The 23,525-nt window shown below is 44.0% G+C and overlaps 1 protein-coding gene across 1 annotated transcript in view; it reads right to left on the bottom strand.

Annotated features, from left to right (window-relative positions):
- SLC4A9 (solute carrier family 4 member 9) overlaps positions 1-23,525 on the bottom strand; it is a 46,545-nt gene that overhangs the window by 5,515 nt on the left and 17,505 nt on the right. The window contains exons 13-19 of the mRNA XM_066624482.1: positions 21,403-21,597; positions 19,929-20,042; positions 13,570-13,731; positions 7,384-7,562; positions 7,049-7,121; positions 5,203-5,271; positions 516-689 (exon numbers count right to left, since the gene is read on the bottom strand). Of these exons, the coding sequence (XP_066480579.1) occupies positions 516-689; positions 5,203-5,271; positions 7,049-7,121; positions 7,384-7,562; positions 13,570-13,731; positions 19,929-20,042; positions 21,403-21,597 (966 nt within the window). The remainder of the gene's footprint in view (positions 1-515; positions 690-5,202; positions 5,272-7,048; positions 7,122-7,383; positions 7,563-13,569; positions 13,732-19,928; positions 20,043-21,402; positions 21,598-23,525) is intronic.

The following is a 23,525-nucleotide window of genomic DNA, read 5'->3' as shown; positions in this document are numbered from 1 at the left end:
CTGTGCCTGTGAATTAGTCACAAATCTGTATAATTTTACTTTACTAAAATACAGTCAAATGCTTAATATCATTCTATATGTTCTTATGTTATGTTCTTATGTATGACATCTGTCAAGGACTGTAAAATATCTAATAATGAAATTAAACATTGGTTTCAAAATACTGATGTAAAGTATTGGCAGATGCAAAATTCCGGTGTCAATTATTGAACACTCAGAGTGTCTTTGATTAATATTCAGCAAGTATTTGACATTAGCATTTGCAGTAGCACATTTTTAAGATACTTTTGGGAGCAAATTCATTTTTGCTCAAGGCTGGTGCCAGCAAGGGGAATCAAACTACTCTTGGAGTGAAGAGGAAAAATTCATGTCACAGAAGAGAATGGATAATAAAGGACCTAGGTGTATTATACACAGCAAAGAAGGGTCGAAGGAGGAGTCTAGTAAATCCTTCACTTTGTGCCCAACTCATGGATCTACTACAGAAAACTCATCCCTGCTGTACAGACTCTTACCATCAATGGGAAGATAATGGCAGCTGCAGTTGACTTAAGAATCCACAAAACAGCTAAGCAGAGGATCTGAACAAAGGTGAAGAGGTGGACTTGACGTAATGGAACATGCCGGAGATAAATGAAGTCAGGCTGGTGTTTGGCAGGCATCAGCAAGAGCTGGAGTCTGTCTGTGAACTGGGATATGTGAAAGCAAATGAGACTCAGGAAATTCACCTCCTGTGGGCAGCAAATCTTCTATGGGAGAACTTCTCCCCTCAGTTGGACATATGCACTGCGTACAACATCTATCACAACTTATCTTGCACTTTGTTGATTATAATGATGGTGACAACAAATACTTATGTACTGCTTTTCAACAAGAGTAGTTCACAAGTTTACTTTTTCTGAACGAAATGTCAAGGGAGCCGGAGCTTTGCTGAAAATATTACAAGAAGCACTCTGAATACTTCAAATGCAAAGCAATATTTTTATTCTACTAGCACCTCCTATATTAACTTGACTTTAGCAGCTGTGAATGTTGTAGGACTTTTAGATTGAACTGTTTGTCTTCATGTTTTAATTGCCACTCTTTTGTTTTATTATGGCTATTCTGCTATTTTGATTGTTGTATTGTTCAGATTGTCTTTTTATTTTAATGTTTCTATTTTGTCTAGTGCCTTGATATCCTTGGATGAGGGACAGCATAGAAAATTGCTAAAAGTAATAAAAAATTTAAAGTGTTATTATAGGAATTCCATGTGCCTGAAGGTAAAAAGACACACACTGTGTTTTAAGGGAGTTCACAAGGGATCCCTCATCTGCAGGGTGAGCCTGGTCTTCGCCTTCTCAGCTTGCAGTTAAAATCAGCATACCAGTGAACCAGTTGCTGGCTCAGCCATCAGTCTTGATGTGTACCTCTTTCTTCAGGTAGGATATCTCCTCCTTCCTGTTGTTTTTTAAAAGCACTGCATGTATGTTTTTCCAATGCTTTATTAAAAATTTTTTTTTAATGAGTAAAATTGTTCTGGAGCTGACCATTGCTGGGGGAGGTTTCTTGGAGACATCACTGAGGGCCAACCAATTAAAGCACTCTGCACAGTTAGCTTCTGCTACAGATTTACAGATCTCTTTTTTCAGAGATTGAGCCTAGTCAGGTAAGGTACATTTAAGTTGATCACTTAACCCAGTAGACGTATTTTCAGTACTCTAAAAAATATTACTTCTGCCTTCAACCTGAGAGAAATATTTTCTGAATTTATATGTTGGAGGACCATTAATATGCAGAAGGCTATATAGCACAGGTGTGTGTCACTTTATAACAGAGATGTGCTGTCCAATCCCCATTATTAGGTGAATCCGTCATTAAGTAAAGGGAGCAGTACTGCAGGTGTCTCAGTTTTCTCTTGTAGAGCTGCAGCATGATCCTTCCCCTCTAAGAACATAAGAACATAAGAACAGCCCCACTGGATCAGGCCATAGGCCCATCTAGTCCAGCTTCCTGTATCTCACAGCGGCCCACCAAATGCCCCAGGGAGCACACCAGATAACAAGAGACCTCATCCTGGTGCTCTCCCCTACATCTGGCATTCTGACTTAACCCATTCCTAAAATCAGGAGGTTGCGCATACACATCATGGCTTGTACCCCATAATGGATTTTTCCTCCAGAAACTCGTCCAATCCCCTTTTAAAGGCGTCTAGGCTAGACGCCAGCACCACATCCTGTGGCAAGGAGTTCCACAGACCGACCACGCGCTGAGTAAAGAAATATTTTCTTTTGTCTGTCCTAACCCGCCCAACACTCAATTTTAGTGGATGTCCCCTGGTTCTGGTATTATGTGAGAGTGTAAAGAGCATCTCCCTATCCACTCTGTCCATCCCCTGCATAATTTTGTATGTCTCAATCATGTCCCCCCTCAAGCGTCTCTTTTCTAGGCTGAAGAGGCCCAAACGCCGTAGCCTTTCCTCATAAGGAAGGTGCCCCAGCCCCGTAATTATCTTAGTCGCTCTCTTTTGCACCTTTTCCATTTCCACTATGTCTTTTTTGAGATGCGGCGACCAGAACTGGACACAATACTCCAGGTGTGGCCTTACCATAGATTTGTACAACGGCATTATAATACTAACCGTTTTGTTCTCAATACCCTTCCTAATGATCCCAAGCATAGAATTGGCCTTCTTCACTGCCGTCGCACATTGGGTCGACACTTTCATCGACCTGTCCACCACCACCCCAAGATCTCTCTCCTGATCTGTCACAGACAGCTCAGAACCCATCAGCCTATATCTAAAGTTTTGATTTTTTGCCCCAATGTGCATGACTTTACACTTACTGACATTGAAGCGCATCTGCCATTTTGCTGCCCATTCTGCCAGTCTGGAGAGATCCTTCTGGAGCTCCTCACAATCACTTCTGGTCTTTACCACTTGGAAAAGTTTGGTGTCATCTGCAAACTTAGCCACTTCACTGCTCAACCCTGTCTCCAGGTCATTTATGAAGAGGTTGAAAAGCACCGGTCCCAGGACAGATCCTTGGGGCACACCGCTTTTCACCTCTCTCCATTGTGAAAATTGCCCATTGAAACCCACTCTCTGCTTCCTGGCCTCCAACCAGTTCTCAATCCACGAGAGGACCTGTCCTCTAATTCCCTGACTGTGGAGTTTTTTCAGTAGCCTTTGGTGAGGGACCGTGTCAAACGCCTTCTGAAAGTCCAGATATATAATGTCCACGGGTTCTCCCGCATCCACATGCCTGTTGACCTTTTCAAAGAATTCTATAAGGTTTGTGAGGCAAGACTTACCCTTACAGAAGCCATGCTGACTCTCCCTCAGCAAGGCCTGTTCGTCTATGTGTTTTGAGATCCTATCTTTGATGAGGCATTCCACCATCTTACCCGGTATAGATGTTAGGCTGACCGGCCTATAGTTTCCCGGGTCCCCCCTCTTTCCCTTTTTAAAAATAGGCGTGACATTTGCTATCCTCCAATCTTCTGGCACCATGGCTGTTTTGAGAGACAAGTTGCATACCTTAGTCAAGAGATCTGCAACTTCATTCTTCAATTCCTTAATAACCCTTGGGTGTATGCCATCAGGGCCCGGTGACTTATTGATCTTTAATTTATCAATGAGGTCTGAAACATCTTCTCTTTTAACCTCTATCTGACTTAACTCCTCGGTTAGGAGGGGCCGTTCGGGCAGCGGTATCTGCCCGAGGTCTTCTGCCGTGAAGACAGATGCAAAGAACTCATTTAATTTCTCTGCCATCTCTAAGTCTCCTTTTATCTCCCCTTTCCCTCCCTCACCATCCAGAGGGCCAACCGCTTCTCTGGCGGGTTTCCTGCTTCTAACATATTTGAAGAAGCTTTTATTATTCCCCTTAATGTTGCTGGCCATGCGTTCCTCATAGTCTCGCTTGGCCTCCCCTATCACCTTCTTACATTTCTTTTGCCACAGTTTATGTTCCTTTTTATTCTCTTCATTAGGGCAAGACTTCCATTTACGGAAGGAAGCTTCCTTGCCCTTCACAGCCTCTCTAACTTGGCTGGTTAGCCATGCGGGCACTCTCCTGGATTTAGTGGAACCCTTCTTTCTTTGCGGTATACAACTCTGCTGGGCCTCTATTACTGTTGTTTTAAGCAGCCTCCATGCACTCTGGAGAGACTGGACTCTTTTTACCCTCCCTTTCAACCTCCTTCTAACCAGCCTCCTCATTTGAGGGAAGTCCGCCCGTCGGAAGTCAAGGGTTTTTGTTAGAGATTTGCCTGGTATTCTTCCCCCAACGTGCACGTCAAAACGGATCGCAGCATGATCACTGTTCCCCAATGGCTCAGTAACGTTTACATCCCTAACCAGGTCCTGCGTACCGCACAAAATTAAATCCAGAGTCACCTGTCCTCTAACCCCCATGCACCTTGCAAAGTCTCCTGCAGCAGTTTTCTTCCTCCTGATTGCTGAAACAGGACTGCTAAACTCCTCCCTGCTTAGAATGTCCTGCTCTGTGCAATCCTTTGCTCTCCAAGATATGCAGAAGTGAGACATGTGCTGAATAGCAGCAAGAGGTTGGAATCAGGTGGTGAAAGACACAGGGAGGAAGATGGATCAAGCCCAGGAGGGGGGTGGGTTCGGCAGCAGCAACACACACCAAAGCCTGACACCCTTCCTAGGTCTGGTCCACTTTCTCAAGTCAATGCAAATTTGCACCAGCTGCAGAGCTGGCACAGGTACAAATTGACTGGGTCCACAGAGGCTTACCCCAGTGCAAAGGAATAAATGTTCCCTTACCTCAAAGGCCAAAACTCCCCTGTGGGATTCAGCATAGCCTGTGTGCTGCTGCATTGCTGTGCAGGGAATTCCAGTGAGTTGGGCTGCCTGTTTGCTAATTTTTTATGTGCTTTTTGGACTATCAATCAAAGCAGAGGCAGAATGGCAAGGAACTCAAAGAGTCAAGGAAAACTGAGCTTAGGATATGCTAGAACCTGCAATATAAAAAAGAACCTTTCCTTCATGGTTATTTTGAAAACCAAAATTGATAAGCCTAGCAATTTTTGATATTAGGAGGGCTTCCAAATTCTGGGCAGACATCCCTGATGCTGCTGTTGCCTTTCTGTTGTTCAACATTCATTCTATTGATGGAGCCAGAAATCTGCAGAACTCACAGTACCGCCTTCCCCATAAGCCCAAAGATTCTTCTCCTCCTGCTTTTCACTCACCTGAATACTGCTAAGTGCTGCCATACCCATGTACAGGAAAATTCCATACAGCACTGGCATTGGGATAAACTAGAAAAAAATCAACCCAAAGCATAAGTATAGTTTACATGGAGCTTCCTTTGATGAAAATAATTCTGTAACATTTTAGTACATGAAAATAACCCTCCTGGATCAGGTCGAAGACCTGTCTTGTCCGACATCCTGTTTCTTGCATTGGTCCATCAGCTGCCTCTGAGATGTCCACAAGCAGGAGAGAAAGGCAGACTTCTCTTCTGCCATTGCTCTTTCACAACAGGGTTAAGAAGCATATTGCTGCTAAAGGTAACCCATACACATCATGACTCATGGCCATAGATAGAGCTGCCCTCCATTAATTTGTCCAATCTCCATTTAAAGCCATCCAAGCTAATGACCATCATTGCCTCTTGTAGCAATTAGGTCCACAAATTAATAATGTGCTGTGCAAAAAAGTGCCTCCTTTTGTGCCAGTTAGTTTCACTGGATGACCCTTGGTTCTGGTATTGTGAAAGAGGGAGAAAAATTTCTCTCTCTCCACACCATGTAGAATTTTATAAATCATGTGTCCCCTCCATCGCCTTTTCCCCCCAAGCTAAAATTTCCCAAATGTTGTAGCCTCATAAAGTAGGTACTCCAGCCTTTTATTGCCCTCTTTTGCGCCTCTTTTGGATACCTCCAGTATCCAGGATGCTGGATCTTTTTTCTCTACAGCCTCTACAGTAGCTCTACAGTATCCTTTTTCAGGTGGGGTGACCCAAACTGTACAGAGTATTCTAAATGTGGCCATACCATTGATTTGTATAGGGGCAATATAATATCAGCATTCTTATTCTCCATCCCTTTTTTCCTAGCATGGAATAGTATAGCATTACTCTTTTCCCTACCAACGGGCTCCATTTTCTTAAAGAAAGAAAGCAGCTGCAACCAGGGATGCAGTTGTGTGTGTGAAAGCTGATTCACTTCCCTCTTAGTGTATATTTGTGCTGAATATCTGGGCCTCTGTGCCAAAGTCTAGATTCGGGGTGTCAAACCTGTTTCATACAGAGGACCGAAGTTAGCATACAGGGCATTTGCTGAGGGCCGGAAGTGACATCATTAAAAAGCTGATGGCCAGGAATCAGCACTTTGTTCTCACATAGAAAGTCACTAGCTGCAAATGACAGAAGAGAAAATACACAAATCTTGACCATATTTCAAGATATGGGAAAGCCCAATTTTCATGTGGGCTGTCTTTTCAGCAGTAACACCTCAGCACTGCTCAGCAGCTGAGAGCCTGAGGAACAGATAAGCCCCAGATAACTGAGCCTGGGGACCGCATCTGACCTCCGGGGCTTATTTTTGACACCCCTGGTCTAGATGATGTTAATCACATCATTTGGTCCTATGTGTTTGTTTTTAAATATAAATACCCCCTCCATCCAGATGGGGACCACATCCCTCCTCCTCCCACATTGTGGCTCTGATCCAAATCAGTACCCTCTCCCTGTGGTTCCTTACACTAAACAAACAAATATGCAAGGCCAAATGATGTGATTAATATTTAAATTGGTTTGGTTCCAAATTTAAATATGCTTCACTGGGGCATCTGAGGCAGGGGAATTATTTGAGCCCTCTTTTCTCATGATGAAACACGCCTTCACCTGAAACAGTGTTCTTATGAGCAATTATTTACTTGTTAATTTTTCTTATAAACACAATCAGATCAGAAAAGATGAAACCTGCCCTCTGCCAAATACCTGATGATGATCATTGCAGTTTTTAGGGCTGATATGAAAACAGTTCTCCTTGTTTGGAATGAATGTGTGTGAGTACAGAAAACATCTGTTACCTTGAGTACTGGTGCCAAGAACACAGACAGTCCTGTGAGGATGAACACCATCAGTCCTGTCACTCTTTGTTCTCTGCAAGCAAGCACACTTGGGATTACACCTTCAGCAGACAACTACCTCTGCCGTTCCCACCCAATGGCTTCAATAGAAAACAAGTATACAGCAGGCAGAAGCTGGACCTGCCTTTTCCCCAAGCTCAGGAAGTGTCTGCCACAAAGAGAGAAGATGGCAGATAACAGTTCTCTAAATAAATAAATAAATAAATACAGAGACATATACTTGAACTATGAAAAGGGAGGGTGTCACAAACACACACACACACACACACACATACCTGATTCCCAGAAACTTTGGTTGCTCCCCTGGGGCACAAGCAGTGCTCTCCTTCTTAAGGCTATCCATATGGGCCAAAGAAATGACGGTGGCTGACACATACCAGGGCAAGCCCATGACAGAGGTGAGAATCATCAGAAGAGAAACGCAGAAAAAGTCCAGGTGAAATCCTGCCCCTTTCTGCAACAAGAAAGCATCATCAATGTTGAACACAGGGTCAAGTGTGTTTTCCTTCGCAGCTATCTTTTCCTTGTCCAAGCCTTCAATTTGTCACCATCGTTCTCTATCTCATGCTACAGTTTTTCCACAGATAGGAGTACAGTTTCTGGACAAACTTGCCCTGCCCCAAGAGCTGTTTTAAGAATAAAGCAACAAGAAGAAGTTTTGAATTTATTGTAAACTGACTTGAAGATTTTTGACACTGGAAATGTTGGTTAGAATATTTAAAAAGTAAATCATGTCTCTTGGCTCCCACACTCCTTCCACCATGTACAAGGCTTTACCAACCACAACTGGCCTTCTCATACCTTGCTCTATATTGTTACTCCAGTTTCTCGCAAGATTCTGCACTGCCTGCCCTTTACTCTTTCTCTATTTGATTAGAGCTTCAGCTCTCTTTTTAGTATTCACTCATCACATTAATAAAATCACCGAGATTTAAACGGTCATCTGTCAAAAACCACAACCTTGTTTCGCTAGTTTGGAAATGTATGCTGAATAATAGCGAGGACCTATGGAAGCCTAAGTGGCAGAAGATTCAATGTATTGTTTTTCCTCCATGGGGTATGGCCCTTAGAAAATGTAATGTCAAGATGAAGAAACAGGCATGGTTTTTGCAGGAATGTCAACCCTGCAGCAGCAGGAATCTCAAATGCTTCTGATACATCCAGCAGTTCTCGTATCTCTTGCCTACAAAGTCCACATCAGATCTTTCCTTCTGACGCATCATGGTACATTGCTCAATTTCTTATTTCATAGTGATGGGTAGAAGAAAAGGTAGCTGAATTAATAAATACAGCAGTCTTTGCCGAGATGACCAGTACAGTATCTTACTGCCATTTAACAAAGAACACATTTTCATATGTGTACAAGTTGCATTGCAGCATCCTCACAGCAACCCTAGGGAACATTGGGGTGCAACAGGAAGCAGTAGCATAAAAACAGAAATTAGACTCCAAAAGTGATGTTTTTAGAGCAACAAGCTGTCAGAATGATACATATACAATGGAAAAATAAACAAATAAATCGTGAAACTCCTGGGGCAGCAGTTTCTCATAGCAGAAGTATATACGTATAGGACTCATGCAGGGTTTGGGGACCTTTGTTATAGCCATGAATCAAGCACTCTCTTAAGCTGTTCTATACGATCAGACAACCATCAGCAGGCTCATCTCTTTGGGTATATGAGAGTTCTGTCTTGCCTAGCTCAAAATCCAGCTGTTGGGCATATTCTACCACACAGATAACCTCTTTCTAAGCACCCCCTATGGATCCCTATCCAACCTTTCCTTGAAAATCTTCTTCTTTAGCTGTTTGTTTTTATTTGTCTGTTTGTTGCAACCAGCTCTGCTATGTCCTTGAACAAAGGGGGTGAAATTTAGGACAACATTTTCAGTTTCTGTATGGATGCTTCCAGTGTCTGTTTCTCCAGGAACAACAAGGCCAACCAGAGAGCTGCACAAGAAGTAGCCCAAAGAAAAATATTTCTTCCAGTGAGACTTGATGCTTTGTTGGCCAGCCATGTGTCACCCATGTTAATAGCCATGTTCAGCTTAAGGGTACACTCTGGATGTAGCTTGGCTATCATGTGAACTGATTCAGCATGATTTAACACTTGCCAGTGTCTCCATCTGGAAGTGCCTCTGCTGTGTTAGGAGACTGAAACAAAAGTGAATGGGAGGGACAGCAGAAGACCCTGGTAGACAAATTCCAGCAAGAGTAATGAGCCACACAGCAGACAAGTGTCAGGCACTCCCTCCCTCACACAACCAACCAGAGGAACCTGTTCCTGCTACCGAGGAGGAGAATGGATATCTCTAGCATATTAAGTCTAGAGAAGAGTGACTGCTAAGCTCCTGATTGCACAGAAGGGTGAGAAGAGGTCTCCATCATATTCTGGTCTAGAAGGTAGGGGCTGGATGGGTGAAGAAGAACTTTATCCGCCTTCAGATGGCCCAACAGTTTGATTATGTATCAGCTGATGTAGGAGTGGGTAGCATAGCCAAGGGATATGTACAGAGCCTTTCAACTTGTGCTTTGGTTTTCATTTCCAAGTTCTTTATCTTGGGTTACAAAAGGCAAGGAACAGTTTCTTCCTGGGGGTGAACGGGTACCTCAATTTGTCTGTATGCAAATCTTCCTGCAAAATTCAGGTTCCTGAGATTTTCAGCTTTGTTTCTTTTTCTAAGTACGTTTTTAACTATTTTTAAATTTACTGTATGACTATAAAGTCTTTTTAACTGTGTGCAGAAAGCTCCATTGGTTCAACCATTGCTGCTCTCTATGATGAGAAGTTCCTCTCTCCTGGTCTTGTAAGATGCTGTTTCCCCCACCCCCACCTTTCTGCAGATCCACCCTTCCTAATGTTGCCAACCTACAAATACAGGAAGTCTCTGTTATACGTCTCCCTCTTATATATTTCCCTGTATTTTTCTTCATGTTTTTGCAGAACTAGAAATTCCCTGCACCTGCGGCTTTTACTGCTATAGCCCTGCCTACATATCTTCTTTCTCCTTTGAGTTCAAAAAGTGACATCCCCAATATTTAGATTTTGTGGGACCTGTATGCCCTTCCTTCTCTTTCTCACACCCTTCAAGTTCTTAAAGAGACATCATTATTTTCATTGTCAATTTTGAGACTGTTGTTGTTGGCATTAATTGAAATAACAGGGAGAGCAATCCCCAGCCTCTGCCCCCTGCACAGTATCTCTCTCTTTCGGCATCCTGGGTGGCTGCTGCCACTACTTTCCATAATGCCTACAGAGGGAATTTTGGCCTCCCAACCATTCGAGGAGGGGGCAGCTCTGGACATGGACTGGGTACAGAGAGGAACACTTACTTCTCTCCCTCTGGATCCATTGCCACCACTGCCACTGTCTCGCTCTGATAATGATGATGATCAGTAGAAACAATGGTGCAGGTGATGATGGGAGCAGCAGCGCTGGATGCCAGGGGAAGAGGTAAACACCTCAACTAATGCCTTAGATCAGGGGTGCCCAAATCCCGGCCCTGGGGCCACTTGCGGCCCTCAAGGCCTCTCAGTGCGGCCCTCAGGGAGTCCCAGTCTTCAATGAGCCTCTGGCCCTCTGGAGATTTGTTGGAGACCACACTGGCCCAACGCAACTGCTCTCAGCGTGAGGGCAACTGTTTGACCTCTCATGTGAGCTGTGGGATGAGGGCTCCCTCCACTGCTTGCTGTTTCACATCTGTGATGCAGTAGCGGCAGCAAAGGAAAGGCCAGCCTTGCTTTGTGCAAGGCCTTTTATAGGCCTTGAGCTACTGCAAGACCTTCATTCATTCATATAAGTTCATCTTTAATATATTCATTTATGTAAACTTATGTAAATTTATACAAATTTTAAATGTAAATTAATTATTTTTTCCCCAGCCCCCAACATAGTGTCAGAGAGTTGATGTGGCCCTCCTGCCAAAAACTTTGGACACCCCTGCCTTAGATTAGTGGGGGCTTATGTTTAGGGGGCTAACCTAAGACATTAGTTGGGGTGACTAGCTCTTCCCCAGCATGGTCTTTTTCAGTGGTTGTTTATGGTATCTCTTCTGCATCTTTTTAGATTGTGAGCCCTTGGGGGACAGGAAGCCATTGGTTTATTTATTTTACTGGTTCATTTTGCTATGTAAACTGCTTTGTGAACTACTCTTTGTTAAAAAGCGGTATATAAATATTCTTATTATTTAATAATAATATTACTAAACCAGTATATCAGGGGTGCCCAAACCCCGGCCCGGGGGCCACTTGCGGCCCTCAAGGCCTCTCTATGTGGCCCTCAGGGAGCCCTTAGCCTCCAATGAGCCTCTGGCCCTCCAGAGATTTGTCGGAGCCCACACTGGCCCGATGCAACTGCTCTCAGTGTGAGGGCAACTGTTTGGCCTCTCGCGTGAGCTGTGGGATGAGGGCTCCCTCCACTGCTTGTTGTTTCACATCTGTGATGCAGTAGCGGCAGCAAAGGAAAGGCCAGCCTTGCTTTGTGCAAGCCCTTTTATAGGCCTTGAACTACTGCAAGACCTTCATTCATTCATATAAGTTCATCTTTAATATAGTCATTTATGTAAATTTATTCAAATTTGAAATGTAAATTAATTCGGCCCCCGACACGGTGTCAGAGAGATGATGTGGCCCTCCTGCCAAAAACTTTGGACACCCCTGCAGTATATGATTGGTATAGCCAACAGTTACTATTAGTATTAATATTAATAATAATTTTCTTCTGTCCCTCAGCATCCAGTGCCTCTACCATTGCTTCCTCTGATGGCCGTGGTGGGAATGCTGGGCTCCTAGCATTCCCTCCACCAGCCATTAGAGGAGGAGGAGGAGGAGCAATGGCAATGCTGAATGCCAAGGTTCAAAGACAACCTCTTCTAGCACACTACAGCATGAAAGGGGATGGAGCTGGTGTGGACTCCATGGAGGCAGCAAGCTAGCGGAAAGTGATGAATAAGCATGGGGCTCTGCCCGCCAGCTGATCACCACCCCCAAATTCATTGCCTAGCACTACTTTTGCAACTTATATCATCGAGAGGCTACCCTGGCAGGAGGTATACTGGTTTATCCATGTTCAGGACCGCATGCCACTTTCTATAGCCCCTATACCTATGGCATTCTATTGTTTCTTATGGGAGAAAATGCCCCTCTTTAAATCCAAAGACTGGCATGGATGTGTGTACAGTTCCCATTAATCCTTATTTATATTATCTCTTATGGAGGAAAATTAAATTCCCCTTTATAAGTTGTTTTGCTGTTTCCAAGCTTTCTGGTCCCTAACGCTGAGGTATAAAAAGGACTCCCCTGTATTATTTTCAGATTATTAAAATTTTTATACAGGACTGTATATCACTACCCAACAAACACTTCTCAAAGACTTTTGAAAGTTGAGTTTGCAAATAAGCAAATCTGCATGAATGCGTTGGCTCGGTCATGTCGTGAGAATGGATGATGGCTGGATCCCAAAGGATCTCCTCTATGGAGAACTCGTGCAAGGAAAGCGCCCTACAGGTAGACCACAGCTGCGATACAAGGACATCTGCAAGAGGGATCTGAAGGCCTTAGGAGTGGACCTCAACAAGTGGGAAACCCTGGCCTCTGAGCGGCCCGCTTGGAGGCCGGCTGTGCAGCATGGCCTTTCCCAGTTTGAAGAGACACTTGGCCAACAGTCTGAGGCTAAGAGGCAAAGAAGGAAGGCCCATAGCCAGGGAGACAGACCAGGGACAGACTGCACTTGCTCCCAGTGTGGAAGGGATTGTCACTCCCGAATCGGCCTTTTCAGCCACACTAGACGCTGTTCCAGAACCACCTTTCAGAGCGCGATACCATAGTCTTTCGAGACCGAAGGTTGCCAACAGGGGATAAATAACATCCAATGTGCATAATTTATATTGAGCACAAATATAGCATTTTCTTCACTGAGAATCTGGATATGCAAGGGGGTACAACCCCTCCCTGCAGGTCCTCCTAATAGGCCTCGAAGCTGAATGTCCATTTGAAGCTTGTCTTCCTTCCTGACTGCATCAGTCTCAGTGTCCTTGGCTTGCTGTGGAGTCTGCTGGTGGAGGGGATGGGAAACTCCTTATTTTGCTGAGTAAGTTCAGAAAAGTTGAAGAGCATCTTTCCTCAGCTCTTTTCAAGACTGGGAACAAAGGGCAGGGTTAATCTGCTCTGGGAACCAGGAGACAACCAGCATGCAGAAATCACATGCTCACTGTCACTAATTTCTCCCAACCTTTGTACATGAAATGAGACTGGAGTGGCACAAAACTCTGCCATTCCTGGCAGCTGCTGACATCAGGGTGATACAACCTGTGGGATAAGTAACTTGAAGACACCAGTTGGTTTCAGTAGACGCTTGGGCTTAATGACCATTTGCATCATCCTAAATCTCTGGTCCTGTACATGTGTGGGAGAAGCCCTCCATTCACTCCATAAATTACTAAGCACAGTTCAGCCAAGCACTGACCTGCAGCTTATACTCCTTGCGGTTGAGAATGACAGCTGTTATTTGTTGGTCCATGAAGATGAGGATGATCACCAGAACAGCAGGCACTGACGATACCAAATGTATCCACCAGGGGTTTGCTCCAAAGGGAAGCACGACCCAACCTCGTGTGGGGTTTGTTGGCTGTAGAGGGAACGGCAAAATGGATAAAAGTTAGTCAGGCACAGGTCAGATCAAAGGGAGGTGGCAACATTGGCAAGAGGTTTAGTGGGTTGCACCAGTGCCTCAACAACAGGGCTGTTTGCAGGTTTTCATGGGACTCTGATGGGGCATGTGTCTTGCCTCTCTCCTAAGGCTCCAAGCCCAACTAGCTTACTGGGCACCACTGGCAACATCTTGTTCTTCAGCACTACATCATTTTAGAACTCCCTGATGCTCTGGACTCTGCTGTATGTCAGGAGCTAGAGCATCTGAGAATTCTAAAATGACACAGCAACTGAAAGTCTCCACTGTTGCCACCCACCATCCCCTGATAAGCTTGCCTAATGACCCAGTGGCTGAGGTTCAAGTGGCAGGGGACAACCATAAACCCATTTTCAGCACTAGAGGCACAATGCCAGAGCAACTTGCTCATCAAGCAAATTGCTCGGTCAGATAGTGGTTCCCATTTGGGCACAAAGCTGCAGCTTCCCAAGTATGTTGGTTTTCATTGCTTCTAGATGGTGTTTTATTGATGCGGTGCTAGCATGTTCTGCCTTAAAAATGGAATTGTTTTAATAGATGCATTACTCTTGTATGTATTATGTGCATAAGTAAAATAAAACATGGAACACTGCAACTGGCTAAGCACAGGCTTCAGGAGATACTGGGCACTCCACTCCCTCCTTACTCAAAAGACTTTTATTCTCAGCTTCAGCATCTCAAAAATGGGGCTAATTATGATGACTCGGTCCGATCTCCTCCCAGGGATTCTGTTCGTGGAAAGTTTAATTAACACCGGCTTTTCACATGCCAGACAAGGAATGCTGATTGGTACAGGCACAGAAGCACCCAGACGTTCAGCCAGAACTATTTGGGCATTCTCCCTACCCTAGTCCATGTACCTGACTACTCTTATCCCTTATCAACCCTGACATTGGCCAACATGTTTCTTTGATTGCTGTTGCAAGAAAAGGCCAGGAGCTCCTTGGTCCCTCCCTTGGCAGGCAGAGAATGCTGCTCCCACTGGAGCCTCTGCTAATCCGCCCACACCCAGGCCTGCAGCAGAGAAGCTCAAGCCTGGACTTGAGCCACCAGCTTGGATACAACCTGCGCCACCAGCAGAAGCTTTAGATGACTGCTTGGCTTTGACACGGTTACTGTGATAGAAGCCCGTTCAGGCCAAGGGACTTTGTGGACCTCAAATGTGCCATGTTCAAGGGCCCCACAGCTGCAACCAAAGGCAGTTGAGGGCTAGGTGACTGAGATGGGTACCCCAAAGCTCTAATAGTGTCTCATGGTCCTACTCTTCCAGGGTGGGTGAGTTTCAGGGCAGTTTCCTTGTCAGGCTAGACTACTGGAAAACTGGGGCAAATTGTCCTGGGCAGTTGCTCTTACTTTTCCTTAACTGTGCCACTTGGAGTCTTCCCTGCTTAATTCCCCAGCTAATCAAAGGGGAGGATTTCACACTGCCATCCACTTACACTTCTTCTTTGGCAGGAGCCAGCCTGGCTCCCCCATTCTCTGTCAGGCCATCCCTCAACATCAGTGTCTGGCTCTTAAATAAAATGGCACATGCCATACAATGGTTCTTTCCTTCTCTCACAAGAAGAGTCTCCCCTGCAAGATTTCCAGAGTGGACATTAATCTTTCAGTTCTGCTAACATCAAGATGCCTACCTTTTCTGCAAAGTTTTTGGGTTTACTATTCAGCGTTCACTCCATAATCAGCCTAAGCATGCAAAACTGAATGCATAGTATTCTTGCTACCCTTGCCTTCATTGTCCTCTCCCTTCCTTCTGTGGGAAATTTTAGATTATAAATTCCTTGGGGCAACTTTTGGTTGTTATTGTTACTCTGTGAAGCTCCAGGTACACTGATGGTGTTATATAAGGTATCACGCCTGCTAACTGGGCAGAGGCACCTTTTAAAGTGGCATCCTCTTATATTTAGCAGGGGGGAGAGCAACTGTTCAGCCCACTTATTGATACAGGGCGCAATCCAGACCCATATTTGGGCTGGCGCAAGTCCCTTGTGTCACCCTGGAGGGTCACAAACATGCCGTAAGGCATGTTTGCACCTCCTTGAGAGGAAGCCAGGCTGGCTTTCCAAGAAGTGCCAGCCTGCAGAGGCTGACATAAGCCTCTCTGCTGGTTTCCTCCTGGATGCTTGCTTTGGCCCTGCTGGGCCAACGCAAACAGAAAAGGTAGGCAGGGGGAGGCAGGAGGGAGGCATTCCTGGGCGGGGGAGGGCGGGCGGTGAGCAGCCCTGGGGGTAGGCAGGCAGGCAGCGGGAGGCAGGACTGGGATCTGGCAGTTATGCCAGATCCCAGCTCCTGTTCCCAGGGAGAACGGAGTGGCTTCAAGAGGTGGAGCAAGTCCAAGGAGACCCATAGGGGCCAGCAGTCCTCAGCTGGAGGTAAGGGGAAAAGTTTCCCCTTGCCTCTGGCTGAGCTGCTTATGGCCACTATCCTGCATTGGGCACAGTGTAAGCCTCCTGGCTTGCCTGTTCCAGCGCAGGATAGGATTGAGCCCTTATTTTAGTATGTAGACTTCCATGTTAATACGTCTGCATAGTTTCAGCAAAAACTACAAAAAGTTCTTCAGAAGGTTTCAGGACAAAACAGAGGCCTCCTGAGCAAGGCTGTTGGTAGCTGTTGGTAAGGGTGGGTCTATTCCATGCTGTCTGCCCTATTGCCTCTTTCTATTCATGTTTGAAGTGACTTCCTTCCTAACACAGGGAAAGGGGAGTCTTTGGGTGCATGCAAAAGTACATAAAGTAATTTGAGAGGTGAGTCTGTTGTAGACTTATATTCACTGCATTGTGCAATCATACAACCTTCTCACCCAGATTGAGATCAGGTGAAACCAATTCTGTGCATGGCAGAAGCCAGTTGTACACAACTCTGACTGGCCGAAATCAGGGCAATGATGTCACATGACCACAATCCTCAGAACATTTCCTTATGATGTTAAAGTTGATTAGTCTTTTTATGAAAGTGGATGCCTGTGCATTTAATAAATAGATATGTGGTGTTTTCAAAATGAAAAAAAAAAAAAAGTTGGGTAGCCTGCCTGAAGCATCAGGGGTGGAGAAAGACAATCAACTCCAATCAGCACTCGATTTTCCTATTTGGTATATCTGTGCATTCTGAGCATGGGAAGAGGTTCAACCCACAACGAAAAGAGTGCTGCAATTCTGGGATTTGGGTTTTTGTTTTTGTTTTTATTTAGGTGCACAGAACCTTTATTAACAGCCCACACTGTGCAATGCTGGTCTGAACTTGCCCTGTACAAGGTAAACTCAAGCAGAGCCCTACTCTTTATCTCACAGCTCCTCCTTGTTTTGGGACAGCTGCCTCCACTTCTTAGGAAGGCCTTGTAGACCATGAATCATCACAAGCAGCCTGGGTAGCAAATCTCTTCCTGGGAGAGCTGCCACTTTTTTCTAGTCCTGACCCTTGGCCTGTAACATCCACCTGACATATAGCAGAATTTAGCACCTAAAGTTATTCCCCATCACTTTATTTCCATACACATAAAAGCTTCACTTGCTCCATCTCTTAGTGTTATGCTGCTGTTAAAAGTTCAGCAGCAGGCCAGTTTTAAGAAATTTTTTTTTTCAATGTTTTAAACTGTTTGAAAAGTCATTCATTGTTCCTGGCCAGCCAACATACTATCTGAATGCAAGAACTCTATGCCAAAGGGGAGACTGTCTGCTGGGACCTGGTTGCTGCTTTTCTGGTATCTTGCTGATGCCTGTGGGTGGAGATTGAGTGAATTATCTGTGCTTTACTCAGGCAGGAAAAAGAACTAGGCAGGGAGTGCAGGCCTGGCATGGTTTGGGACATACCCTGGGTCCAGTTGTCAGCTCACAACCCAGAAAACTTGTAAGTAGTTTTTTAAACTCATTAACTGAAGCTTAATCCAGACCAGATGGGGTGCTCCTGAAAAGCAAGTCCAACCTTGAAGTGGTGATCCAACCTGTTCTGATGGGGTTGGATTTCGCTTAAAGAATCAAGCGCACAGCTTGGAAGAGCTCCTGAACTGCTCTTGGATCTGAAATCTGCTCTTGGATGTCTGGGTGGCAGCTGTGGTCTGTAGCAGGTTTGCTCAGCTGTGACAGATGTGCCAACTGCAGTCATTCCTGGAGAAGGCAGATCTGGCTCCAGTTGCACATGCCTTATTATTAAGGTTGGATTACTGTAACATACTTCTCTTGGGATGTCTTTGAAAACTGTTTGGAAAGGTCAGTGCTGCCAGGCTGTTGAGCAGCACTAGTTATCAGGAGCAAGCTACTCCTCTACCACCTGCCATAGCAGTCAGACTGCTTTGATGCAAATTGAAATGACCTTGCATGGCTTAGGAGTTGGGAAGCAGAAGGACTTCCTGCCTGCTCCTTGAAGTGACTGGGAAAGGCCCTCCTCTGTATGCCACTTATTTCTCAGATACAGATAGTGGGAACATGAGAGAAAGCCTTCTTTGTTGCTGTGCTCTACCTGTGGAATGCCCCTGCACCAGGAGAGCTTGTTGGTTCCCTCCCTAATTGAATTCAGCCCCAGGCTGAAGACTTTTTTAAAATTATGGCATGCTTTTGACCTCCTGAGTGTTTGCTTTGCCTTGGCTGTGTAGGTTTTGCTGTGTTCATCTATTGTTGTTATTTTTAAAAAGTTTTACTATTTGTTACTTTGATCATTTGTGAACCACCCTGAATCCCCCATACTGAGGCAGAAGGACAAAATATTAATTTAGTAAATAAACAACAAATGTTGCTACCATATCATATCTTATCCATCATTGCCTCTCTACTTCTGATTGCAGCTATGGGTGCCTCTGTTTTCAATGCACAGGAGATTTCTTAAGTTACATGTATGTCCTTCAGGTTCTCCATAGTCATAAGAAGTTTGCCATTTATAATTGAAAGCCAAAGTAGTGAAGGGTGTGACCTGGGAGCTAGGAAGTTCCTGGTTCAAACCTTGCCTCAATCTTAAGAGGGCCCAAGATTCCCCATCTGCTTTATGTAGCTAATAATGTTGACATGATAATAATGTGGTGGTTGTAAAAGCTCTGTGTAGAAGCCCAGAAGGCCTCAGGATGAGACAGGCTGTGTGAGTGTACTGGAAGAAACAATTTACTTTTGTAGCAGAGGACTGTGTGCGATGGATTGAGCCTGTGTGATCTACCAGATGTAGGCCCAGAAAATCCTCAGATAAACTGAACTTGCAATCTAAGACTGCCTTCCCTGGGTTTTTCCAGTGAGTTATAAGCAAAAAATAGCTAAGGAGAAGTAGTATATACCTCTGCTGCTTTCAGATGTCCAATGTCAACAATATAGTGTGTTATCAGTCCTGTCCAGATGTGGTGCAAAGGCTCTTTCCTATGACCCCTTCACTTACTTTGTCAACAGTGGGCTCAATCCTATCTAGCTTGCTAGCACGAGTGCAACTGCAATGCAGCCCCAAGGCAAGAGAACAAATGCTCTCTTACTTTGTGGCCTCCATAACTACCCTCCCACCACAGGATGCAGCACACACCCCATTGGCACATCTACACCAGGGCTGGAAAGTTGGATAGGATTTGGTCCAGTGTCTCTAATTCATGTTACTATACATTAATGTAAAATTGTGCATTAACTAGCATAGACACCCCCCCCCCCCACTCACTCATTCTGTAGGAGTTACTGTTGCTCTCTTAAGATTAGTACTCTTTGTATCAAATGCTGTATTCCAGCTCACAATCTCTCATTTCACCTACCACAATCGAGAAAATGTGGATTATGGCCAAATGACTCCTTTTGAATCCAAATGATTATATATGTAGAAGAAACCCACTGTAGGATGTTTTTAGTTTAAATGTACCCTCAAGAAGCTGCAGCTTCCTGCACACATTGCTAGCCAACCTTCTGGATAGCAGTATTTGCTCTGGGTCAAACAAATCCTAAACATGCAATCATCATAAACAGAAATGCTGCACAATCATGACGAGATGTCTTACTGACCTGGCTTTCAGGAAATTTGATCAAATGTGCTATACCCAGAGTGATTCTTTAGTTATTCATTATATACTCAATCCTGTCACATTCATAAAATTCCAAAGAACTGTATGCAGTCTGATATATCAGTTGAACCCATTCCTTCCACCAGGAGAATAATGCTTTGCTGGATCTTGTCCTGACCAATCTCACCTTGAATTCACTAGGCACGATAAGTTTGGGAGTCTCTAATCCAAGGGCAGCATCAATCCCACAAAAGATTAGGATAGCCAGGATAATGGAGAAATCACCCACTAGTCTCCTCAGCTAAGAAGCAAAACAAAAGAAACAGGATTTGCAAAACAAAATCAAAACTTTTAAAATTAATCTCCATTTCAATCAATTTCTGGATTTTAAAATTTAGGCTAGCAAAAGACTTAGTGAGGCACCTTCTTCTTTGCTTTCTATAAATTATATTTTTCTGAATACCTGTGGGTCACTGTGGGAGAGTATGGTGGACTTCAGAAGAGCTAGGCCCTAGCTGCTAGGGGATTTTAGAGAAACAAGTGGTTTGAATTCAACAAGAGGAGAGTAACTGCCCCTCTTCATTCCGGCATGGAGTCTTGCTGTTGTGCATTTTTGCACTTGCTCACTGAAGATTTCAATTCATGCATCTGATGAAGTGGACTGTAGTCAGCAAAAGTTTGTGCTGAAATAAATGTTAGTTTTCAAGGTGCTGTAAGGCTCTTGACTGTTATAAACTCTGAAAAAAGGCTTAAGCGCATGTATTTGTGGCATTTGCTAATTGGGTAAGAGGCACTTTTTCAAGTGGGTGCTCCTTTTTTTAGCAGGGGGAGAGTAACTGGCCCACCTCACCTGGCCCACTGTCTGTTCTAGTGGCTGTCTACTGGTATTCATTTGCATCTTTTTAGATTGTGAGCCCTTTTGGGACAGGGAGCCATTTAGTTATTTTTGATTTTTCTCTGTAAACCGCTTTGTAAACTTTTAGTTGAAAAGCGGTATATAAATACTGTTATTATTATTATTATTATTAATAATAATAATAATAATAATAATAATAATAATTTGATCCAGCAAGCACTGAACAAAAAAATTACAATGTTAATATCTATAAGTGTCAGGAGTGTAAGACTGTGAATGCAGATCCGTTTGGTGGAGCTTTTGATAAATTGTTACCCAAACAATTTTTCAAGTGGACTGATGCTTTAAAACTGATGCCTTAACAATAATGTACTGATTCAGGTGCAAAACAAATCTCATTATTTATTACAAATATACTTGACACTGCAAAAGTAGTTTTTCCCAGACTCTGGAAACCTTTGAACAAATCTACTGTAAAAGAATGGGTGCTTAAAGTTTTTGAAGTAGCATGGACAGATAAGTTCAGATTTAATTTGTCAGATAAACCAATAACTTGGCTTTGTTCAGTATTATCAGAAACTGTTTCCCTTTGTTGCTTGTGGAATTTGGAATATTATCAAGAAAGTCTGGATTCCCCCCCCCCCGATTTTTCTATGTAATTCCTAATTTAAAAAAAAGTAATTCTGTTCGTATCTGGCTTAAGCTTTCTTCAAGGTGGCTCAAAGAAAGCTACCAGTTCTTACAGAGATGAAAACAAACCGTCATCATAAAAATAGAACAGGTAGGGGGGAGGAGAGGAACTCACAGCTGTGGGGAAGTAGCGGCTGGTTTTAAACTTCTTTAGGGTCATGGAGCAGAGAAACGTCCCCAGGAACAGAATAAAGGACATGAAAGTGATGTCAGGTACGTAACTGCAGCTGTTGCCCACCAGGTGGCCTCCTAGTTGCACACACTCTGTCTTGGTCAGTAGAGACCAGTTTCCAGACTCCTGTTTTGATTGCTGTAGAAAAGGAAGGAAGCACCAGTCTCTGTCAGATTAGCAAGAATGCTTTGCCTGATTTGTAGATATGGGCAACAGTCTAGATAGAATATGATAGAAAGATGGCTAAGGCGGAGGACATAAAGATATTGGGGGGGAATGTTCCATGTGTGATAAATTATGTATTTTAAAAGCCAGTTTGTCTCTTTGTTTCATAGTCGTGGCTGAGCTTTCAGTATAATGCATCCTCCTGTTTGCTTGGAGGCCTGTGCGCACCCGAATCTGTCTGCTCAGAGGCAGGTGCATATCATGAGGAAGGCAGTACATATGTATCATCTCCCTTTGTGCCTGGCTTCCCTGTCTGGATGACTCCACTCCCTGGTGTAGCCTGTACTCCAGCACCCTGTAGGTCAGTGTTTCTCAAACTGTGGGTCAGGACCCACTAGGTGGGTCGCAAGCCAATTTCAGGTGGGTCCCCATTCAATATTTTATTTTTAATATATTAGACTTGATGCTACCATGGGATGTGACTGCATTTGGGGAAATGTGACAGACCTGTACTTTTAACAAGCTATGTATATTCTTCTAACAATATAGTCACTAGGACTTACTCTTGGGTAAGTGTGGGTAGGATTGAAGCCTAGGACTGTGAAACATTTTCCTGCCTGATGATGTCACTTCCGGTCATGACATCACTTCCGATGGGTCCTGACTGATTTTCATTCTAAAAAGTGGGCCTGGTGCTAAATGTGTGAGAACCATTGCTCTAGGTAAACTGGTTGCAATGGCATATCTAGGACCAAAGCAGAAGAGGGACCACGTGGAGCACAAAGACACCCTGTGCCTCTCCCTTATAGGATCTTGGACAACTGAGCACTGGCCAGAGTGCTGTAATCAGAGGTGAAAAGGAAAAAGAGGTCTTGGGAATCTCTAAGCTCCAGTTACAAGCATGGGCAATCCTCCCTCCTCCAACAGTGCATGCTGGTAATTTGCCTTCATCATTGACTCTGGGTATTTCACTATTGAAAAATGATGGTCCCTTTGGGCAGGAAGGGCAAGAAACAAATATTTTAATAAAGAGCAAATAAAATAAGTAGAAAGGAAAATAGTATGTAATTATTGCGTGTTCCTGGGTGTAGTGAGATGTCTTGTATAGGGATTATCTGGAGAAATCAAGCATCTGTGAAGCTGTGCAGCTCTCAAATAAATTATAGTAGCCAAAGGGTGATGAAGTATGTGGGTGGATCAGGCAAAAAAAATGTAAAAGGGAAACTCCATGGGATATAATACATCATGAGCCCTGGGGCAATTCACCCATCCTGACTATGATATGGGCCTAATTCCACTAAGGCAGCTGTTCCCATCTCTAAGTTGTCAGCGAAGAGATTAGAAAGAAAATAAAATAAATGAAACAATCTCAAAATTGTGAATTTGTGAGGCCATGAACTGTGCATAGGTAAGTACTGGGTAATGTCCGAGTCCCATCAGGGACTCCGACTTACCAAGCGCCATGAGGGGGGGGCTGCCAGGCCCAGCATTGGGTGAAAACCACGGCCGCATTTCGCCAAAGCCTCTGGGAAGGTGCCCGCTTCCCAGGCCATGCTGGTGATTAGAATCCAAGTTCCCAGCCTATGCTTTATTGTTCTTTTTCAAGGCCAAGTAACATTTTTTGTTTTGCAACTGTAAAAATGGTTTTAAATACTGTGTGTATGTGGGTAACATACTGTGGATTTACAAAACCTGCTCTGAATTTGTTCTCAAATGTTTTGCCTTAATTTTTTTTGTTATTGTTTTTTATTTATGTAGTTAAGTTCCTTCTTTTTCTGAAATTAGTGAAGAAAATACCATTTCAAATGTAATAAAACTTGATGTTCGATATGCCCAAATGCTTACAAATACCTTCCATCGTCAATACTGCTGTCATTTGGTTTAGCACTTATGTAGGTGCT

Source organism: Tiliqua scincoides, chromosome 4 (genome assembly GCF_035046505.1).
Source record: "Tiliqua scincoides isolate rTilSci1 chromosome 4, rTilSci1.hap2, whole genome shotgun sequence".
Lineage (NCBI taxonomy): Eukaryota > Metazoa > Chordata > Lepidosauria > Squamata > Scincidae > Tiliqua > Tiliqua scincoides.
The sequence above is the reverse complement of the archived record's forward strand: the minus strand, read 5'-3'. Positions and strand labels throughout refer to the sequence as shown.